This window comes from Hemiscyllium ocellatum, chromosome 20 (genome assembly GCF_020745735.1).
Source record: "Hemiscyllium ocellatum isolate sHemOce1 chromosome 20, sHemOce1.pat.X.cur, whole genome shotgun sequence".
NCBI lineage: Eukaryota > Metazoa > Chordata > Chondrichthyes > Orectolobiformes > Hemiscylliidae > Hemiscyllium > Hemiscyllium ocellatum.
This window is the reverse complement of record NC_083420.1, coordinates 35,823,452-35,838,966: the sequence shown is the minus strand read 5'-3', so window position 1 is coordinate 35,838,966 and position 15,515 is coordinate 35,823,452. Positions and strand designations below refer to the sequence as shown.

Here is a 15,515-nt window from a genome sequence, read left to right as displayed (position 1 = left end):
TATTTCATTTGGATAATTTATTATTTGGTTAATTGATTTCCTCTGGGGCTTGGAGTTTTCTGTGAAGTCTGCTTCCTATTCAGGAGACAAGGCAAAAGTACATTACACACAAGACCTTGCTCCTGCCTGCTCCCACCCTGCACCCTCCTGTCCATCCCTACCCACCGTCTGACCCCTCCCCAGCCCCTTGGGCAGCCGCACTGGACACCAACAGTAAGACTGCTGCTGCCTTTGTGGGTAAGGCTCCAAATAGCACGTACACACAACGTTTTGACAGGTTCCACCTCTGCCCTGTGCAGGCTAATGTTAGAGAGATTATCTGGGGAAGCGGGGTTTAGGGTATAACCCTGTGTAGAACTCCAGGGAAAGTGTGGTGAGAGAGAGAGGGCAGAGGAGGACTGTCCAGGACTGTTCTCGGCAGCATTTCAGTGAGCCGAGTTCGTTTTTAATCATTGTACCTGTAAACAAAAGACACAATCGTGGTTGAAACAGCTCTTTGGTGTAATATTTCTGTCGGGACTTTGCGATCTTTTTCGGATAATCAAGGATTCTCTGTACATAGATATCCCTTCATCTTGTGTTGCGCCCACATTTTAAGAAAAAAAACATGTCTTTCTCATAAGTGCACCCCATATTTTTTAGCTAAATCTACGGAAGGTGGGCATCACTGACTAGGTGAATATTTATTGTCCATCCCTTGAAGTGTTAGTGGGCTGACCTTTTAAACCACAACAGTCCAGGAGCACTAGGGCTCCCACAGTGCTATTAGTGAGGGAATTCCAGGATTTTGAGCCAGTGATACTGAAGGAACGGCAATATAGTATGAAGACAGGATGATGTGTGGCTTGGAGAGGAACTAACAGTGGTGATAGTCCCATGCATCTGACTTGACCTTTCGTGTGGTGGAATTGATGTTTCAAAGGTGCAGTGAGTTATTACACTGCATCTTTTCAAGATGGTGCACACTGCTGCCACTCTGCATTGATTGTGTATGGATTGAATATGGAAGGTGGTTGTCTTGCCAATCAAGCAGACTGGATGATGTTGAACCTTTTATCTGGTTGGAGCTGTGCTTGTCGGGCAAGTGGAGACCATGCCATCACATTCCTGATTTGTGCTTTCTAGATGGTGGTCAGGCATTGGGAGTCAGGAGTTGAGTTATATGCTGTAAAATTCCCAGCCTTTAATCTGTTCTTGTAGTTACAGTATTTATGTGGCTGGTCCAGTTCAGTTCATGGTGAATGTATCCTCTAAGAAATTGATGGTGGGGGTTTCAACAATGATAATGCCTTTAAATGCCAAGGTGAGATGGTTACATTCTCTCTTGTGTGATGCAAACATTACTTGCCAGTTATTAATCCAAGCCTCGGTATTGTCCAGGTCTTGCTGCAGATGACATGGACCAATTCAGTATCTGAGCAGTTTCTCAGCATCCCCATTTCTGACCTTATGAAGAAATCTATCGGGACTTTGTGATCCCCTTTGGATAATCCAATATTCTGATAATCAAGGTTCCTCTGTACATAGACATCCCTTCATCTTGTATTGTGCACACATTTTAAGAAAAAAAATGTCTTTCTCATAAGTTTTAGTTAAATCCACGGAAGGTGGGCATCACTGATTGGGTGAATATTTATTGTCCATCCCTTGAGGTGTTAGTGGGCTGACCTTTTGAACCACAACAGTCCAGGAGCTTTAGAAGACAATAATAACGCAACTGAAGATACCTGGACCTAGAACATTACTGTGTGGAATTCCGACAATGATGTCCTACCACAACCATTCTCCTTTCAACTGGAAAGATTACAGTCAATAGAGAGTTCTCCTCCTGATTCCTGTTGATTTCAGTTTTACTTGGACTCCTTACGCTATATTGAACCAAATATTGCCTTGATACCGGGCAATTGCTTCATCTTGTCTCTGGAGTGCAGCAGTTTTTTCCATGTTTGGACCAAGACCAAGAGCTGAATGACTCTGACTCTGGTGGAACCCAAATTGAGCATAGGTGAAGAGGTTATTCCTGAACACACACTGCTTGATAGCATTCAAACCCCACGTTCCCTTTCTTGATGATTGAGAGAGTACACTGAGAGGGTGTTAAATATCCTGCATTTATTGGACAGGACTTACCTGGGACTTTTCCCCAGAGCTAGTTAGATGCCAGTATTGTAGCTGAACTGGAGCAGCTTGTTTAGATTAGATTAGATTACTTACAGTGTGGAAACAGGCCCTTCGGCCCAACAAGTCCACACCGACCCGCCGAAGCGCAACCCACCCATACCCATACCCTTATATTTACCCCTTAACTAACACTACGGGCAATTTAGCATGGCCAATTCACCTGACCCGCACATCTTTGGACTGTGGGAGGAAACCGGAGCACCCGGAGGAAACCCACGCAGACACGGGGAGAATGTGCAAACTCCACACAGTCAGTCGCCTGAGTCGGGAATTGACCCCGGGTCTTCAGGCGCTGTGAGGCAGCAGTGCTAACCACTGTGCCACCGTGCCGCCCATAGGCATTCATCTATTTCTGGAGCACATCCTCAGTTCTATTGCCGGTATTTATCAGGCCCCATATTCTTTGTAATATCCACTGGCTTCAATTGTTTCTTCATATCATGTGAATTGGTTGAAGGTTGGTATTTGTGATGCTGGCGTCTTTAGGACAAGGCTGAACTGGTTGACCCACTCATCACATTTTGCTGACGACTAATCTAAATATATCAGCCTTGCATTTTGCACTGAAATGCTGGGCTCCTCCAATGTTGGAAATATTGATATTGTATGGAGCTTCTGTGTCTAATGGTATAAATACTGATACTTCACATGTGTTCTGGAAAAATATAGACACTGGAGATAAATGATATGTTTTATGCAATGTGATAAAAGGTCATGCTTCATGAATTCATATTGTGCGTGCAATTTCATTTCAGTAAATATTTAGTCCAAAGATGGACTAGCCGTGCTAAAGTATCCTGAAGTATCCAGGGATATGCAGACAAGGTGAATTAGTTTTGGTAAATGTGGAGTTATGGGGATTAGATTAGATTCTCTGCAGTGTGGAAATAGGCCCTTCGGCCCAATCAGTCCACACTGACCTTCCGAAGAGTAATCCAACCAGACCCACCTCCCCCAGACTAGTGCACCTAACACTATAGGCAATCCACCTGACCTACACATCTTTGGACTGTGGGAGGAAACCGGAGCACCCGGTGGAAACCCATGCAGACATGGGGAGAATGCGCAAACTTCACACAGACTGTCGCCTGAGGCTGGAATCAAACCTAGGACCCCGGTGCTGTGAGGCAGCAGTGCTAACCACCGAGTCACCGTGCCGGCCATGATGGAGTTGGGGACTGGATCTGGTTGGAACATTCTTCAGAGGGTCAGTTTAGACTTGAAGAGTCAAATGGCCTCTTTCTGAACTGTAGGGTTTCTGTGATTCTGTAACTGTCTCAGTATTATTCATAACTGAATGTAGTAGAACTGCAGAGCTTAGATCTGATTAATTGTTTGTGGGATATTTAGTCCCATTTATCACTTGCCGCTGCCACTGTTTGGCATGCAAGTAGTCTCATGGTGTCTTTTTACCAAGTTAGCACCTCATTTTAAGACATGCTCAGCGCTGTTCTCCCTCCTGCATTCTTTTTTGAACTGGTTGATCTACTTGCTTGATGTTCATGTCGCTAAGTTTATAGATTGCCGTTGAAAATGGTTCTGGGGATGATTACTCACAGCACTTCATGAATGCTCAGTTTTGAGATGCTAGGTCTGTTCAAAGTCTGAACCATTTGGCACATTGGTATTGCCACACAGCATGGCGGAGGGTATCCTCAGTGTGAAGATGGGACTTTGTCTTTGTTTGAACGAGTAGTCATGACTCCAAACAGTACTCTTGTGGGCAGAGTCATCCGTGGCAGGCAGATTGGTGAGGACAAGGTCAGGGAGACTTTTTTCTTGAGGCCATCACCACCTGCTGCAGACCCTGTCTAGCACCTAATCAGTAGAAATACTATCAAACCACTCTTGGTGATGGACATTTGAAGTCCACAACCTAGAGTACATTCTTCAACCTTGCCACTCTTAGTACTTCTATGAAGTGATGTTCCACTGATTCATTAGCCAAGAGTCGGGGAAGTAGTCGGTAATCACAGGTTTCCTTGCTCTTTTTTGACCCGATGCCATGAGACTTCATGGGTTCTGAAGTCATGTTGAAGACACTCAGTGCAACTCCCACATGACTGCTTACCACTGGATTGCCATCTCTGGTTGCCCAGGACTTCTGATCTCCAGGACATTGCTATATTCCATGTATGTATTGAATAGCCTATTGGACATCTCTCTCCAATTTTTCCACAAACCCCCAAGGTAGGTACTTTGCACAGTTGATAGGGCTAGGTTTGATTTTGCTTTTGTCATTTTAGATGTGTTTGCAGATGCTGGGTAGCCATGTAATTTCATTTCGTAATTGAGGTTTTGTAATGACTTGCTTGGATATTTCAGAGGGCCGTATTGCTGTGTAGGCCAGACCAATCAGGATGTGGGATTTCCCTTCCTAAAGGATATTAATGAGTTGGATGGGTTTTTATGACAAATCAACAACGCTTACATGGTTGCCATTTTTTAATTCCATCATTTTAATTTTTAAAAAAAATTAAATTCAAATTTCACCATAAGCCACGGTGGGATTTGAACCAGTGTCCCCAGCGCATTAGCCTGGAGCTTTGGATTCCTAGTCCAGTGACAATACCACTGAACCATTGCCGTTAACTCTTGTACAACTTGGAGTCTGTGTGTGCTTAGCCAGTGCTGATTTTAATGACACTACATGACGATTATCTGCAATCTGTCTGAAAACTTGACACTTTTCTCTGGAGATTTGGGCACCTCTTCCGGAACATAGTAAGTGTGGAAATGAAGAAAGCACCCTCTGGATGATCCTAAAAGGTATAGAATTTTCAAGAGATGTGCGCTATTGCTTCAGTTCATAAAGGCAATTATTAAATGAACCTGGTGTGTTTTAAATCTGCTCATCTCACAAGATATTGCTATTGGGTGCAGTTGTGTAAATGACGCTTTTAAAAGATGGGAGAATGGAATTGATCATACACATAAGCTGCCTGTTTAACTGACAGATAATGCAAAATCCGGAAATGTCCGAAATTGGCATTGTCTTGATGCCAAAGGTGTGGATTTCAGATGTCAGATCTGTGCTACTGGTTTTGCCTAAAAAAATCTCCTAATTGCTGGGTGACGTCAGATGTAAATTTTATCAAGATTTAACTGTGTTAAAGGCATTATTTAATGCAAGCTCCTATTGAGATTCCTCTAGTGATATTTACCAGTGATGCCAGTTATCCTAGAGACTGCACAACAGGAATTGCTAGCCAGAGTTTAGTCTAAAATGCTACATTGGAATAGCCCCAGGACTCAGCTGCATTGAGGTAACAACTCAATGCTAAATCTAACTGAGTTTTCAAATTTTCTGTCACCATATGAAGCTTGGTCTTCACCCTAAAACTATTTAAGGAAGAATTTGGGCCAAAATGTTTTCAAGTCTTAATATTTGCATGTCTATTTGATGTGACTTACTTAAACTGGCTGTATCTTTTCAGAGCATGGAAATCTTGCAGACCTGGTGGACCCCAGCATGTTAAGATAATTGTGGAGTGGGACCGAGACACAAAAGAATAGTAAGCAATGTAAACTAATTGTATTTCTAAGCCATTTTGCTTTGGTTTTGACTGCTCTCCAAAGCTTCCTTTGCAATAAGGCAGACTGACAATCTAATCCAGTCAAAACTTAGCTATTGGGCAGGATCGTTGGTGACTTTTTAAATTTCATTGGGTGTGTATGTGTGGGAATGAGCAGAAGAAAACCATTCCTAATACCCTGGTGCCCTACTCTCAGTCAGCATGTCTTAGTAATGGCTACCTGCACATTCTCAGTCAGGAGGTGGGACTGAGTTCCAAGGATAAATGGTGTGTACTGATGAGGAGAAAAGGGAACTATCCAAAGGATTCAGAATGAGGTATATTTTAGCACCCGACACTTACATCTCACGAATGAATAAGAAATAAAATGCTTTTGCATTTTCTGACAGCTCTGGTGTCCAAATTTAAGTTTCCTTGTTTGGCTTGCAGCTTGTTTGGGAGTGCTGAAGATGAGTACGTGCCAGATTCTGAGAGCGTTCGCCAGCAGCAGCAGCTACATCACCAACCTCAGACCTACACTTTATCCCAGTGCTTTCATCTCTACACCAAAGAAGAACAGGTAAACGCTGCACAAGCACCAGCTATGATAAAGCAGTGTGCCTGTGAGAGGACACATGTGACAGAAACAGCATGGTTTGAAATTCCAGTGATGCTTTTAGTCAATGCTTGTAAAATGACTGTGGGTTGTTTGTGTTTGCAAGTGTCAACATGGTTGAACCTGTAACTTTGAGGCAACTAAAGCACCTCCTTTCCGAAAAGCAACCTTATAATTCTGTGGCTAAAAGCAGATTGCAGCATTGCAGGTTTTATAACTAGTGCAAATGCTGATTTCACATTTAAGATTGATCATACAAGGCTGGTTTGGCTGAATGACCTGCTGCTGTTCCTATGCTCTTATCTTATTTTAGATTCTGAATGTGCAGTGCCTTTTTTGATTATGTTTCGTTGGTTGACAGCTGGCACCAGATGATGCCTGGCGCTGCCCACATTGTAAGCAGCTTCAGCAGGGCAGCATCAAATTGAGCTTGTGGACACTTCCTGATGTTCTTATCATCCACTTGAAACGCTTTAAGCAGGTGAGTGCTTTAAAGGAGAATGGAGGAAGTGAAAGCACAGTTTATTCTTTGATTCCATTCAAGCTGAGCAAGAGGAAATGGACATCATTGATAATTTAGTCAGGATGGGTGATCTATATAGAATATTGTGAATCACAGTAAGTCTGCTACTTTGTGTCAGTGTGTAACTTATACAGAATTTGCCAATTATTGTGCACAACATCCACGGTTTCACACAACTGTGTGTTTGCATCTACACTCAAAATACCTGGAGTGGTAGATAAACTTCATGCCCAAGAATATTTGAGAGTGACCAATGTGAAAGATGTAGAACCTGTGACAGGGGGAGATATTTTGACCAATCTTGAGGCATGTAGGAAAGCATAACAGAGTTGTCCCCAGGGAACCATCACTCAGATACAGGCGGGAGGTGAGTGCCTGCCCATTGGGACTGGATCTGAATTTTAGTCAGGAGGTTGGATGCAAAAGCCAAGGCCTGGCAAGTGGAACCATCTTACTGGTGGCAGAGGCCTGGTACAGGGTAGAGAGAAGCTTGCCTTGCCTGACCTAGCTCCAGTTACCTATATACTGGCTAGCTTACTCATTTCACCAAACTGGTGAAAGTATCTGTGGGGTGTCTCCAGTTCTTCGTGCGTGTGACTGAGGGCAAAGGATAGGAGCCAACAAGCTTAGTAACCATCACCACACACCCCCACCCCCCCCAAACCTCCAGTAACAGCCGCATTGGCCCAAAGCTGAGACGCAGCACTTTGGGTCCATGGTGGAGCTGGAATGCCATGGCTTAGTGGATGCCAACATAGTTTTAGCAAAGATTTCTGCAGACCCCAGAGTTAAAGAGAGCTGTTGCAAAGATCAACTGCTTGCTGGAAACGTATTCAATCCCTACCAATGATGCTGGTGCTTTAGAGATTTTAATTTTGGGATAAACAACTTTCTGACAAACTCACAGCGCCAGGGACCCAGGTTCAATTCCAGCCTTGGGCGACTGTCTGTGTGGGTTTCCTCCCACAGTCTAAAGATGTGCAGGTTAGGTCAATTAGCCACGCTAAATTGCCCATTGTGTTAGGTGCATTAGTCAGAGGGAAATGGGTCTGGGTGGGTTACTTTTCGGAGGGTCGGTGTGGGCTTGTTAGGCCGAAGGGTCAGTTTCCACACTGTAGGGAATCTAGTTAAAAAAAATGAAAATACACTTAATAAATTGGACAAATAATTAAAAACTGAAATGGAGGTTAAAATCTTTTTAGGAACTTCCAAGAATGTACCAGGAATCTTTCATTATCAAAATATTGGGCAATAAACTAGTATTTAAATTCAGAACAGCTAAAATCCGAGTCAACATTGTGTTCTTAATCTTTTCGTGCAGAAATTTGCCAAGGTCTGTCATTAAGGATAGAGTGACTGAACACCCTGAAAAGTTTCAGCTGATCTGAGATAATTTGCAAATATTAGATGGCAAACCTCAGTGAATTGTTTAAAGGAGTATCTAAAGTAATAGCCAGGGGAATGTCTATGGATCATATTTATGTGGACTTCCAGAAGGCATTTAATGAAGTGCCTCTTGAGAGACTGCTAGATAAAGTTTGGAGGCAGGTTATTGACCCCATGAAGGAATTTTCTGTGGCAAGAGATTGTCCAGAAGTAATAGGCGGCTACTCAGGAAGGGCTCTTTATTTGTGTCTCAGCGTATGCAATTTTTGGCAATTGTGCTATCTTATCTAAAGAAAACCGAGAAAAAAAGATTCAGTATTATCTTCTGTGTTATGACATGACTGAATCATCTAATAAGAGTTGGTGAATATGAAAATGTTACATCAAAGTAAGAAAGCAGTCCTCAAGAAAATTTGTAAAGGAACCCTCTATGTTTGGTTCATTGCATTGATCTGTTGCTCACTGTGTAACTTCAGATCTTTTGTTTAAAGTGAACATTTTCTCTACCTTCCCTCTCATCAGGAAGGAGATAAAAGGACCAAGCTACAGAACTTGGTGAAATTCCCTCTCACTGGCCTGGACATGACTCCTCATGTGGTAAAACGCAGCCAGAGCAGCTGGAGCCTTCCTTCTCATTGGTCGCCATGGAGACGGCCCTATGGGCTTGGCAGGGATCCTGAAGACTACCTCTATGATCTGTATGCGGTGTGCAATCATCATGGCACCATGCAAGGAGGGCATTACACAGGTAGGCGCTCCACTGCAAAGTAGTGGTACACCCAGCCTCATGTTGCTCTACTTTTGTCCTTGGCCCACCATCCTAATCTGTCTCTTACTCAAGTGGATATATCTCTTAAAGCTGTGCAGGTGCCACTGGTTTCCTAGGGAAAACGAAACTTCTAAGATCCAAGAGTTCTCCAAGGTTTTTCAAATGGATGTGTGCAGACTGGGCTTAACGCTGTCCACCAAGTTAATTTGTTGCCTTTTTTTGTGGAAAGTTCATGAATCCAACTCTTCCTGTACAGCTGTGATGACATTCTGCCTTCACTGATCTAATTTGCTGACTTTCATTTACTAATGATGTTATTTTTCACTACGCACAGTTGTTGCTTATGACTAACTAGCACCTTTCTCATCCTTTAACCTAGCTTACTGCAAGAACTCTGTTGATGGGCTCTGGTACTGTTTTGATGACAGTGATGTTCAGCAGCTCTTGGAAGATGATGTCTGCAAGCAGACTGCATACATTCTGTTTTACCAGCGGCGAAGTGCTATTCCCTCCTGGTCAGCAAATAGCTCTCTTGCAGGTAATTTTTTTTAGACTTCCCTAAAGTGTGGAAACTGGCCCTTTGGCCCAACCAGTCCACTCCGACCCTCCGAAGAGTAACCCACCCAGATCCATTTCCCTTTGACTGATGCACCTAACACAATGGGCAATTTAGTATGGCCAATTCACCTGACCTGCACATCTTTGGACTATGGGAGGAAACCAGAGTACCCAGAGGAAACACATACAGACACTGGGAGAATGTGCAAACTCCACACAGACAGTCGCCCGAGGCTGGAATCAAACTGGGACCCTGGTGCTGAGAAGCAGCAGTGCTAACCACTGAACCACCGTGCCACCCTTTCTATTACTCTGTGTGTTTTTACATTGATTATGTGGACTTCTTGATCAACCGGCGCACTCCTGATCCCATAGAGGCTGGTTAATTAAACATTTGCTGTATAAAGTTCAGAACACTAAAGGAAAAGACTAACTCCATCTTTTGATAGATTAAGGGAGATTGTTTGTGTGGAAGATGAAAGTCTGTCCTCTTGTCAGTTTGGGTTTCTTCACCTTTGTAGAAGAAGCTGTGAAGTGGAGGTTTGGCAATGAATCATGACATTGAAGAAACTGCATTTGTAACATATTTGTGTAACATGGTATTGTAAGAGTTTATGAATGTTCTTTAGCTAGATTCCCTTTCACTTGATATAAGATTACAGAGCTGAAATTCAAAGGGATCTCAGTTGTCCTGATATATGAATCAAAGCTAGGATGGTGGTGCAGCAAATGATTAAGAATGCAAACTGAATAAAGTTGTTTATGGCAAAGGAAACAGAACATTCAAGTCGAGTGTTTTTCTGCAGTTGTACAAGACAGTAGAGAGACCACTTATGAATTATTGTGAATAGTTTTAGTTTTCTTATTTAAGAAAGGGTGTAATTACATCAGAAGTAATTCAGAAATATATCATTTCACTGATACCTGAGATTGGGGTGTTCCCTTGTGAGGAATGGTTAAACAGATTGGGTCTGTATCCTTTTGAGTTTAGAAAAACGAAAGGTGATCATGTTAAAATAAGACAGACGGTAGTGATACAGGGTTGTTATTCGAACCAGAAGCCTGTGACCAATGGTGAGTCTCAAGGATCAGTTCAGAGTCCACTGTTGTTCGTTGTTTATATCAATGATTTGGATGGGCATATAGGAGGTATGGTTAATAAGTATGCAGACAATGCCAAAATGGTGGTATAGTGGACTGTGAAAATGTTATCCATGAATACAATGAAATCTTGATTAGATGGGCAACTGGGCTGAGAAGTAGCAGATGGAGTTTAATTTAGATAAATGTGAGGTATTGTATTTGGTAAGGTAAACCAGGGCAGACTTGCACAGTAAATGGTAAGGCCCTGGGAAGTGTTGTTGAACAGGGAGTCCTAGGTGTGCAGGTTCATAGTTCTTTCAAAGTGGCATTGCAGGTAGACAGGATGGTGAAGAAGGCATTTACCCTCATTGGTCAGAACATTGAGTATGGGAGTTGGGATGTCATGTTGTGGCTGTGCAAGACATTGGTGAGGCCACCTTTAGAATATAGGAAGGATGTTGTTAAATTAGAAAGGATACAGAAGAAATGTATAAGATGTTGCTGGGACTGGAGAGTTTGACTTATAAGGAGAAGCTGGATAGACTGGGACTTCACTGGAGCATGGAGGCTAAGAGCTAACCGTATAGAAGTTGATAAAATCATGAGGCACATAGATAAGTTGAATAGCCAAGGTCTTTTCTCAGGGGAGGGGAGCCCAAAACTAGATGGCATAGGTTTAAGGTAAGAGGGTAAAGATTTTATATGACCCTGAAGGGCAACTTTTTCACATTTAGAGAGTTGCAGGTATAGAATGAACTGCCAGGGGAAGTGGTAGAGGCAGGTACAGTTGCAGTATTTAAAGATATTCTAACAGGTACATGAACAGGAAAGGGTTTGAGGGATATTGGCCAAAATTAGTTTAGTTTGGGACACGTAGTCAGCGCGGACAAATTTGACTGAAGGGTCTGTTTCTCTGCTATATGACTCTATGACTTTATCGATCAGAATCCAATAAGCCATGATCTTATCAAATATCAGAGCTGGTTCAAATTTCCAAATGGCTTATTCATAATTTGTACGAATGTTTGCAAATGCAAAATTATATATTTTTATAAGGCTATTGAAATATTTCCATGCTTCTGTGCATTATATTTGTAAACACCATACATTCTTGAGTAACAGTAGATCTTGTTTAAAAGTCAATTGCCAACTATTGGCTGAAGAAATCTAAACACATTAGTTAACATCTGCTCACTGCTGAAGTCCTCTTGCCCTCTCACAAATCTACTCATTGATAGATTGATCAGATATTGGCACATTATTGTTCAGGTGCTCATGTCTGTGCATGTTAAGTCTTGGCAAGCAGGGTTGGTGGGAATAGCCTTCAACCTGATAACTCTGAAAACGAGAGATTGAATTTCAAAACCTTGCTTATTACTTGTGAAAGTCAATGCCCAACTTTTGGGTTAAAAATTTAGTCTTGGAATCTTGTGTGGAAGTGAAGTTACTGAAGTAAGTTTTGATTTGAGTCTGAATGCAGTGGTCTGAGGTTCATTGCCTATCTGGAATAAAAAGCTGGTCTAATGGTGACCGTGTAACCACTGTTGATTGTTGTAAAAATCCATCTAGCTCACTAATGTCTTTTAGGGAAGGAATTGGCTGTCCATACCTTCAGACCCACAGCCACGTAGCTGACTCATAACTCCCCTCTGGGCATTTATGGATAGGCAAAAATTGCCAGCCAAAGCAATAAGGCCTGGATCTTGTAAATTAATCATTTAAAAGATAGAAGCTTAATGTGGTGGGAATAAGGTAGCAGAGGTTTGTTTGAACCAGTCTCTGTGCTTATGGAGGTTTCCTTTCAGAACCTTTTGGAGGAAACATGATCAATAACAACCAGATGGAATGTTGAAATGAGCTGGTAAAAGAAGTTTCAGAAAAGAAACGTGACTCTTACAGCAGTTTCTTCAGATTTCGATAAAAATGTTATCCAAAAATTTTTTCAACCTTTTATTTCACAAGGTAGCTTCAGTCATAATCCCCAAATGCATCTCACATCCTTGGTGTAGTCACCAATTAATGGCATGGAGATGAAGATTTTTTGTCATCCTTGACAGCAAAACAAAATCACTTATCTCTGTTCAGTTCCCTTAGGGCCATTGTGGAGTGATGAGGGATTAGTGCCTTCACTGTACAGTTTACTGCCAATAAACTATTAAGTTGGAAAGTATAAAAATATCAAAAAACTCTACAAAAAAAACATAAAACCTCCACAAAAAGTCATAAAACTACAAAAACTCTGTGGGATTGGTCTCCCAGAAAATAGTGTTTCCTGCAACACCTCAGATGATGACCCCCTTTGTCTAAAATAAAGATCTCACAGCACCAGGTTATAATCCAACAGGAGTTTTTGGAAGTACAAACTTTTAGACCGCTGCTCCTTCGTTAGGTAGCCAGTTTTTCTAACCCTTTTTCTAACCATATTCCGACGGGTCCTTTGGTTCCCTCGCTCAGCTGACGCCCTGTTGCACTTGGTGGAGCACAGTAACTCCAACCCTCCGACTCAGATTCTCCCTCTTGACCTGTCCTACTTGTCTATTTTTCTTCCCACCTACCTGCTCCACACTTTCCACCGACCTATCACCATCCCACCTGTCTTGCCCTGCACCCCCCCACCTCCCTTTATTTCTCAGCTGCCTTCCCCCCTCCAGTGCTGAAGAAGGGTTATGCTCGAAACATTGACTCTCTCGCTCCTTGGATGATGCCTGATTTACTGTGTTTTGTCCACTGCAACGCATTATCAACTCTGACTCTCCAGCATCTGCAATCCTCACTCTGTTCTTGATTTTACCTCATTCCACTTCAGGAACTGAGTGAACAGAGCCACCTGCAGGTGGTTTGTGAAATTGCTTGCAACTAACCAAACAAATATGGAAGTTAATATGAAGTCTGTGTTTGTGTTTACCTTCCACATGAGAAAAGATTCTAATTGCATTAATTCACCTTTATCCTAATGTCATTTTTTTTTGTACCTAGCCTACATAGCCTGGAATCTTAACAGTTTCTTACTAACGATTAACCTTAGAAGTGAATTCCAAAGTCTTTCAACTCTGTGTGAAGAGATTTCTCCTGCCCTTTGTTCCAGTCAGTACTGGAAAAAGGTTGCTTTTGTTATCTTTTCACAGATTCACATGATGGAAGTTAAATGATCGTTTTAAATACTTCTATTGTTGTCATATTTAAAAGAAATCAAACCTTTTGAGTCTTTATTCACAGTTTATGCTGATCTAAGACAGCATTCTGACGAGTGTGATTGAACGATGGAATCTTTTTCTCATGCAATATAACTTGGGGTATGTGTGCTGGGAATTGTGCAATGATAACAGACCCAAGGAGGCTATTCAGCCAGTCAGACTCATATTAGTGGAGGTATAAATTAGTTATTATCCTGTAGCCCTGAATTTTTTTTCCATTTCAGATATTTCTCACGCTCTCTTTCCAAAGTTGCCATTAAAATTGTTTCCACTATTCTTTCAGACAGTGTTTTTCCAGATCACAACTATGTACTGCATTTAAAATAAAATCCTTATTGCTTCTGGTTCACCACCTCAATTCGAAAGGTGTCCTTGTATACCAGACACTGAAACTAAGCTCTGAAGACAAAAAGTACTGGAAATCACAGCGGGGGTCAGGCAGCATTTGTGAAGAGAGAGGAAGCTAACATTTCGAGTCTAGATAGCAAACTCTTCATTAGAGCTGAAAGTAAACATGCAGGTGCAGCAGGCATTGAATACGGCAAATGGTGTGTTGGCTTTCATAATGAGAGGATTTGCATACAGGAGCAGGAATGTCCTGCTGCAATTGTGTAGGACTTGGTGAGATAAACCTGGAGTATAATGTGCAGTTTTGGTTGTCTTATCAGAGACTGGCTATGGAGACAGGGCAATGAAGGAACTGATTCCTCAGATAATAGGATTGATGTATCAAGAGAGACTTGATTAGTTAGAACTATATTCACTATAGTTCAGAAGAATTGGGAGAGGATAGAGGATCTCATAGAAACCTATAAAATTCAGGGTAATGCAGAAAGGATGTTCCTGATGACCAGGGAGTGCAGAACCATAGGTCACAGTCTAAGAACTGGGTGGGCCCTTTAGGTCTGAAATGAGAAATTTCTTCACCCAGAAAGTAGTGAACCTGTGGAATTCTCTTGCACTGAATGTAGTTGAGGCCAAAACATTGAATGTTATGAAGAGGAGTTAGAGTTCTTAGAACTGAAGGGATCATAGGGTATGGGGAGAAAGTGTGAACATGGTACTGAGTTAGATGCTCAGTCATGATCATATTGATTGGCAGAGCAGTGTTGAAGACTGAATGACATACTTCTGTTCCTATTTTCTATGTTTCTAATTTACATTTGGGCTAAGACCTAACCAATGTTTTATTGAGATTTAATCATCTGTAATTGGTTCCTCTCTCTAACAATCCCCTTTTAACAACCTTCTAAACTTATCCTGCTTTCATCAAAAATTTATGAAAATGTGCCCTGGGGAAAGATTCCCGCTAACCAGTCTGAAGGTCCATGCTCACCGGTTTTGGAAATCGCTACTTCAGGAAATAGAGGGATGATACCTAAACTTCAGGGTTAGGTTATAAGGAGAGATTATACAAGTTAGGCCCATTTCTGTCTAATTTGGATGGTTAGAGGATAATAGCCATCTAGGTTTATTCAATACATTCGCATCAGTTGTATGAAGTCTTCAAGATATTAGCGTGAAAATGCAGGGGAGGTAAAAGTAAATTGTTTCCATTGGGAATTCTAAAACCAGGGGGTGTAGTTAGTGCCAAACTGTTGAGGGGAGAAGTTAAGAAGCACTTTTACACACCGATTGGTAGATGTTTGAAACTTTCTTCAATGCTCAGCAATGGATGCAGGATCAGTTG

General features: G+C 41.9%; 1 protein-coding gene across 2 annotated transcripts in view; it reads left to right on the top strand.

Moving 5' to 3' along the window:
• The window catches only part of usp31 (ubiquitin specific peptidase 31), a 133,484-nt gene that overhangs the window by 106,477 nt on the left and 11,492 nt on the right, over positions 1-15,515 (top strand). Inside the window, exons 10-14 of one of the 2 annotated variants that reach the window (XM_060840730.1) lie at positions 5,619-5,696; positions 6,147-6,276; positions 6,674-6,793; positions 8,744-8,969; positions 9,370-9,528. In XM_060840730.1, the coding sequence (XP_060696713.1) occupies positions 5,619-5,696; positions 6,147-6,276; positions 6,674-6,793; positions 8,744-8,969; positions 9,370-9,528 (713 nt within the window). The remainder of the gene's footprint in view (positions 1-5,618; positions 5,697-6,146; positions 6,277-6,673; positions 6,794-8,743; positions 8,970-9,369; positions 9,529-15,515) is intronic. The other variant, XM_060840732.1, reaches the window with a different exon arrangement.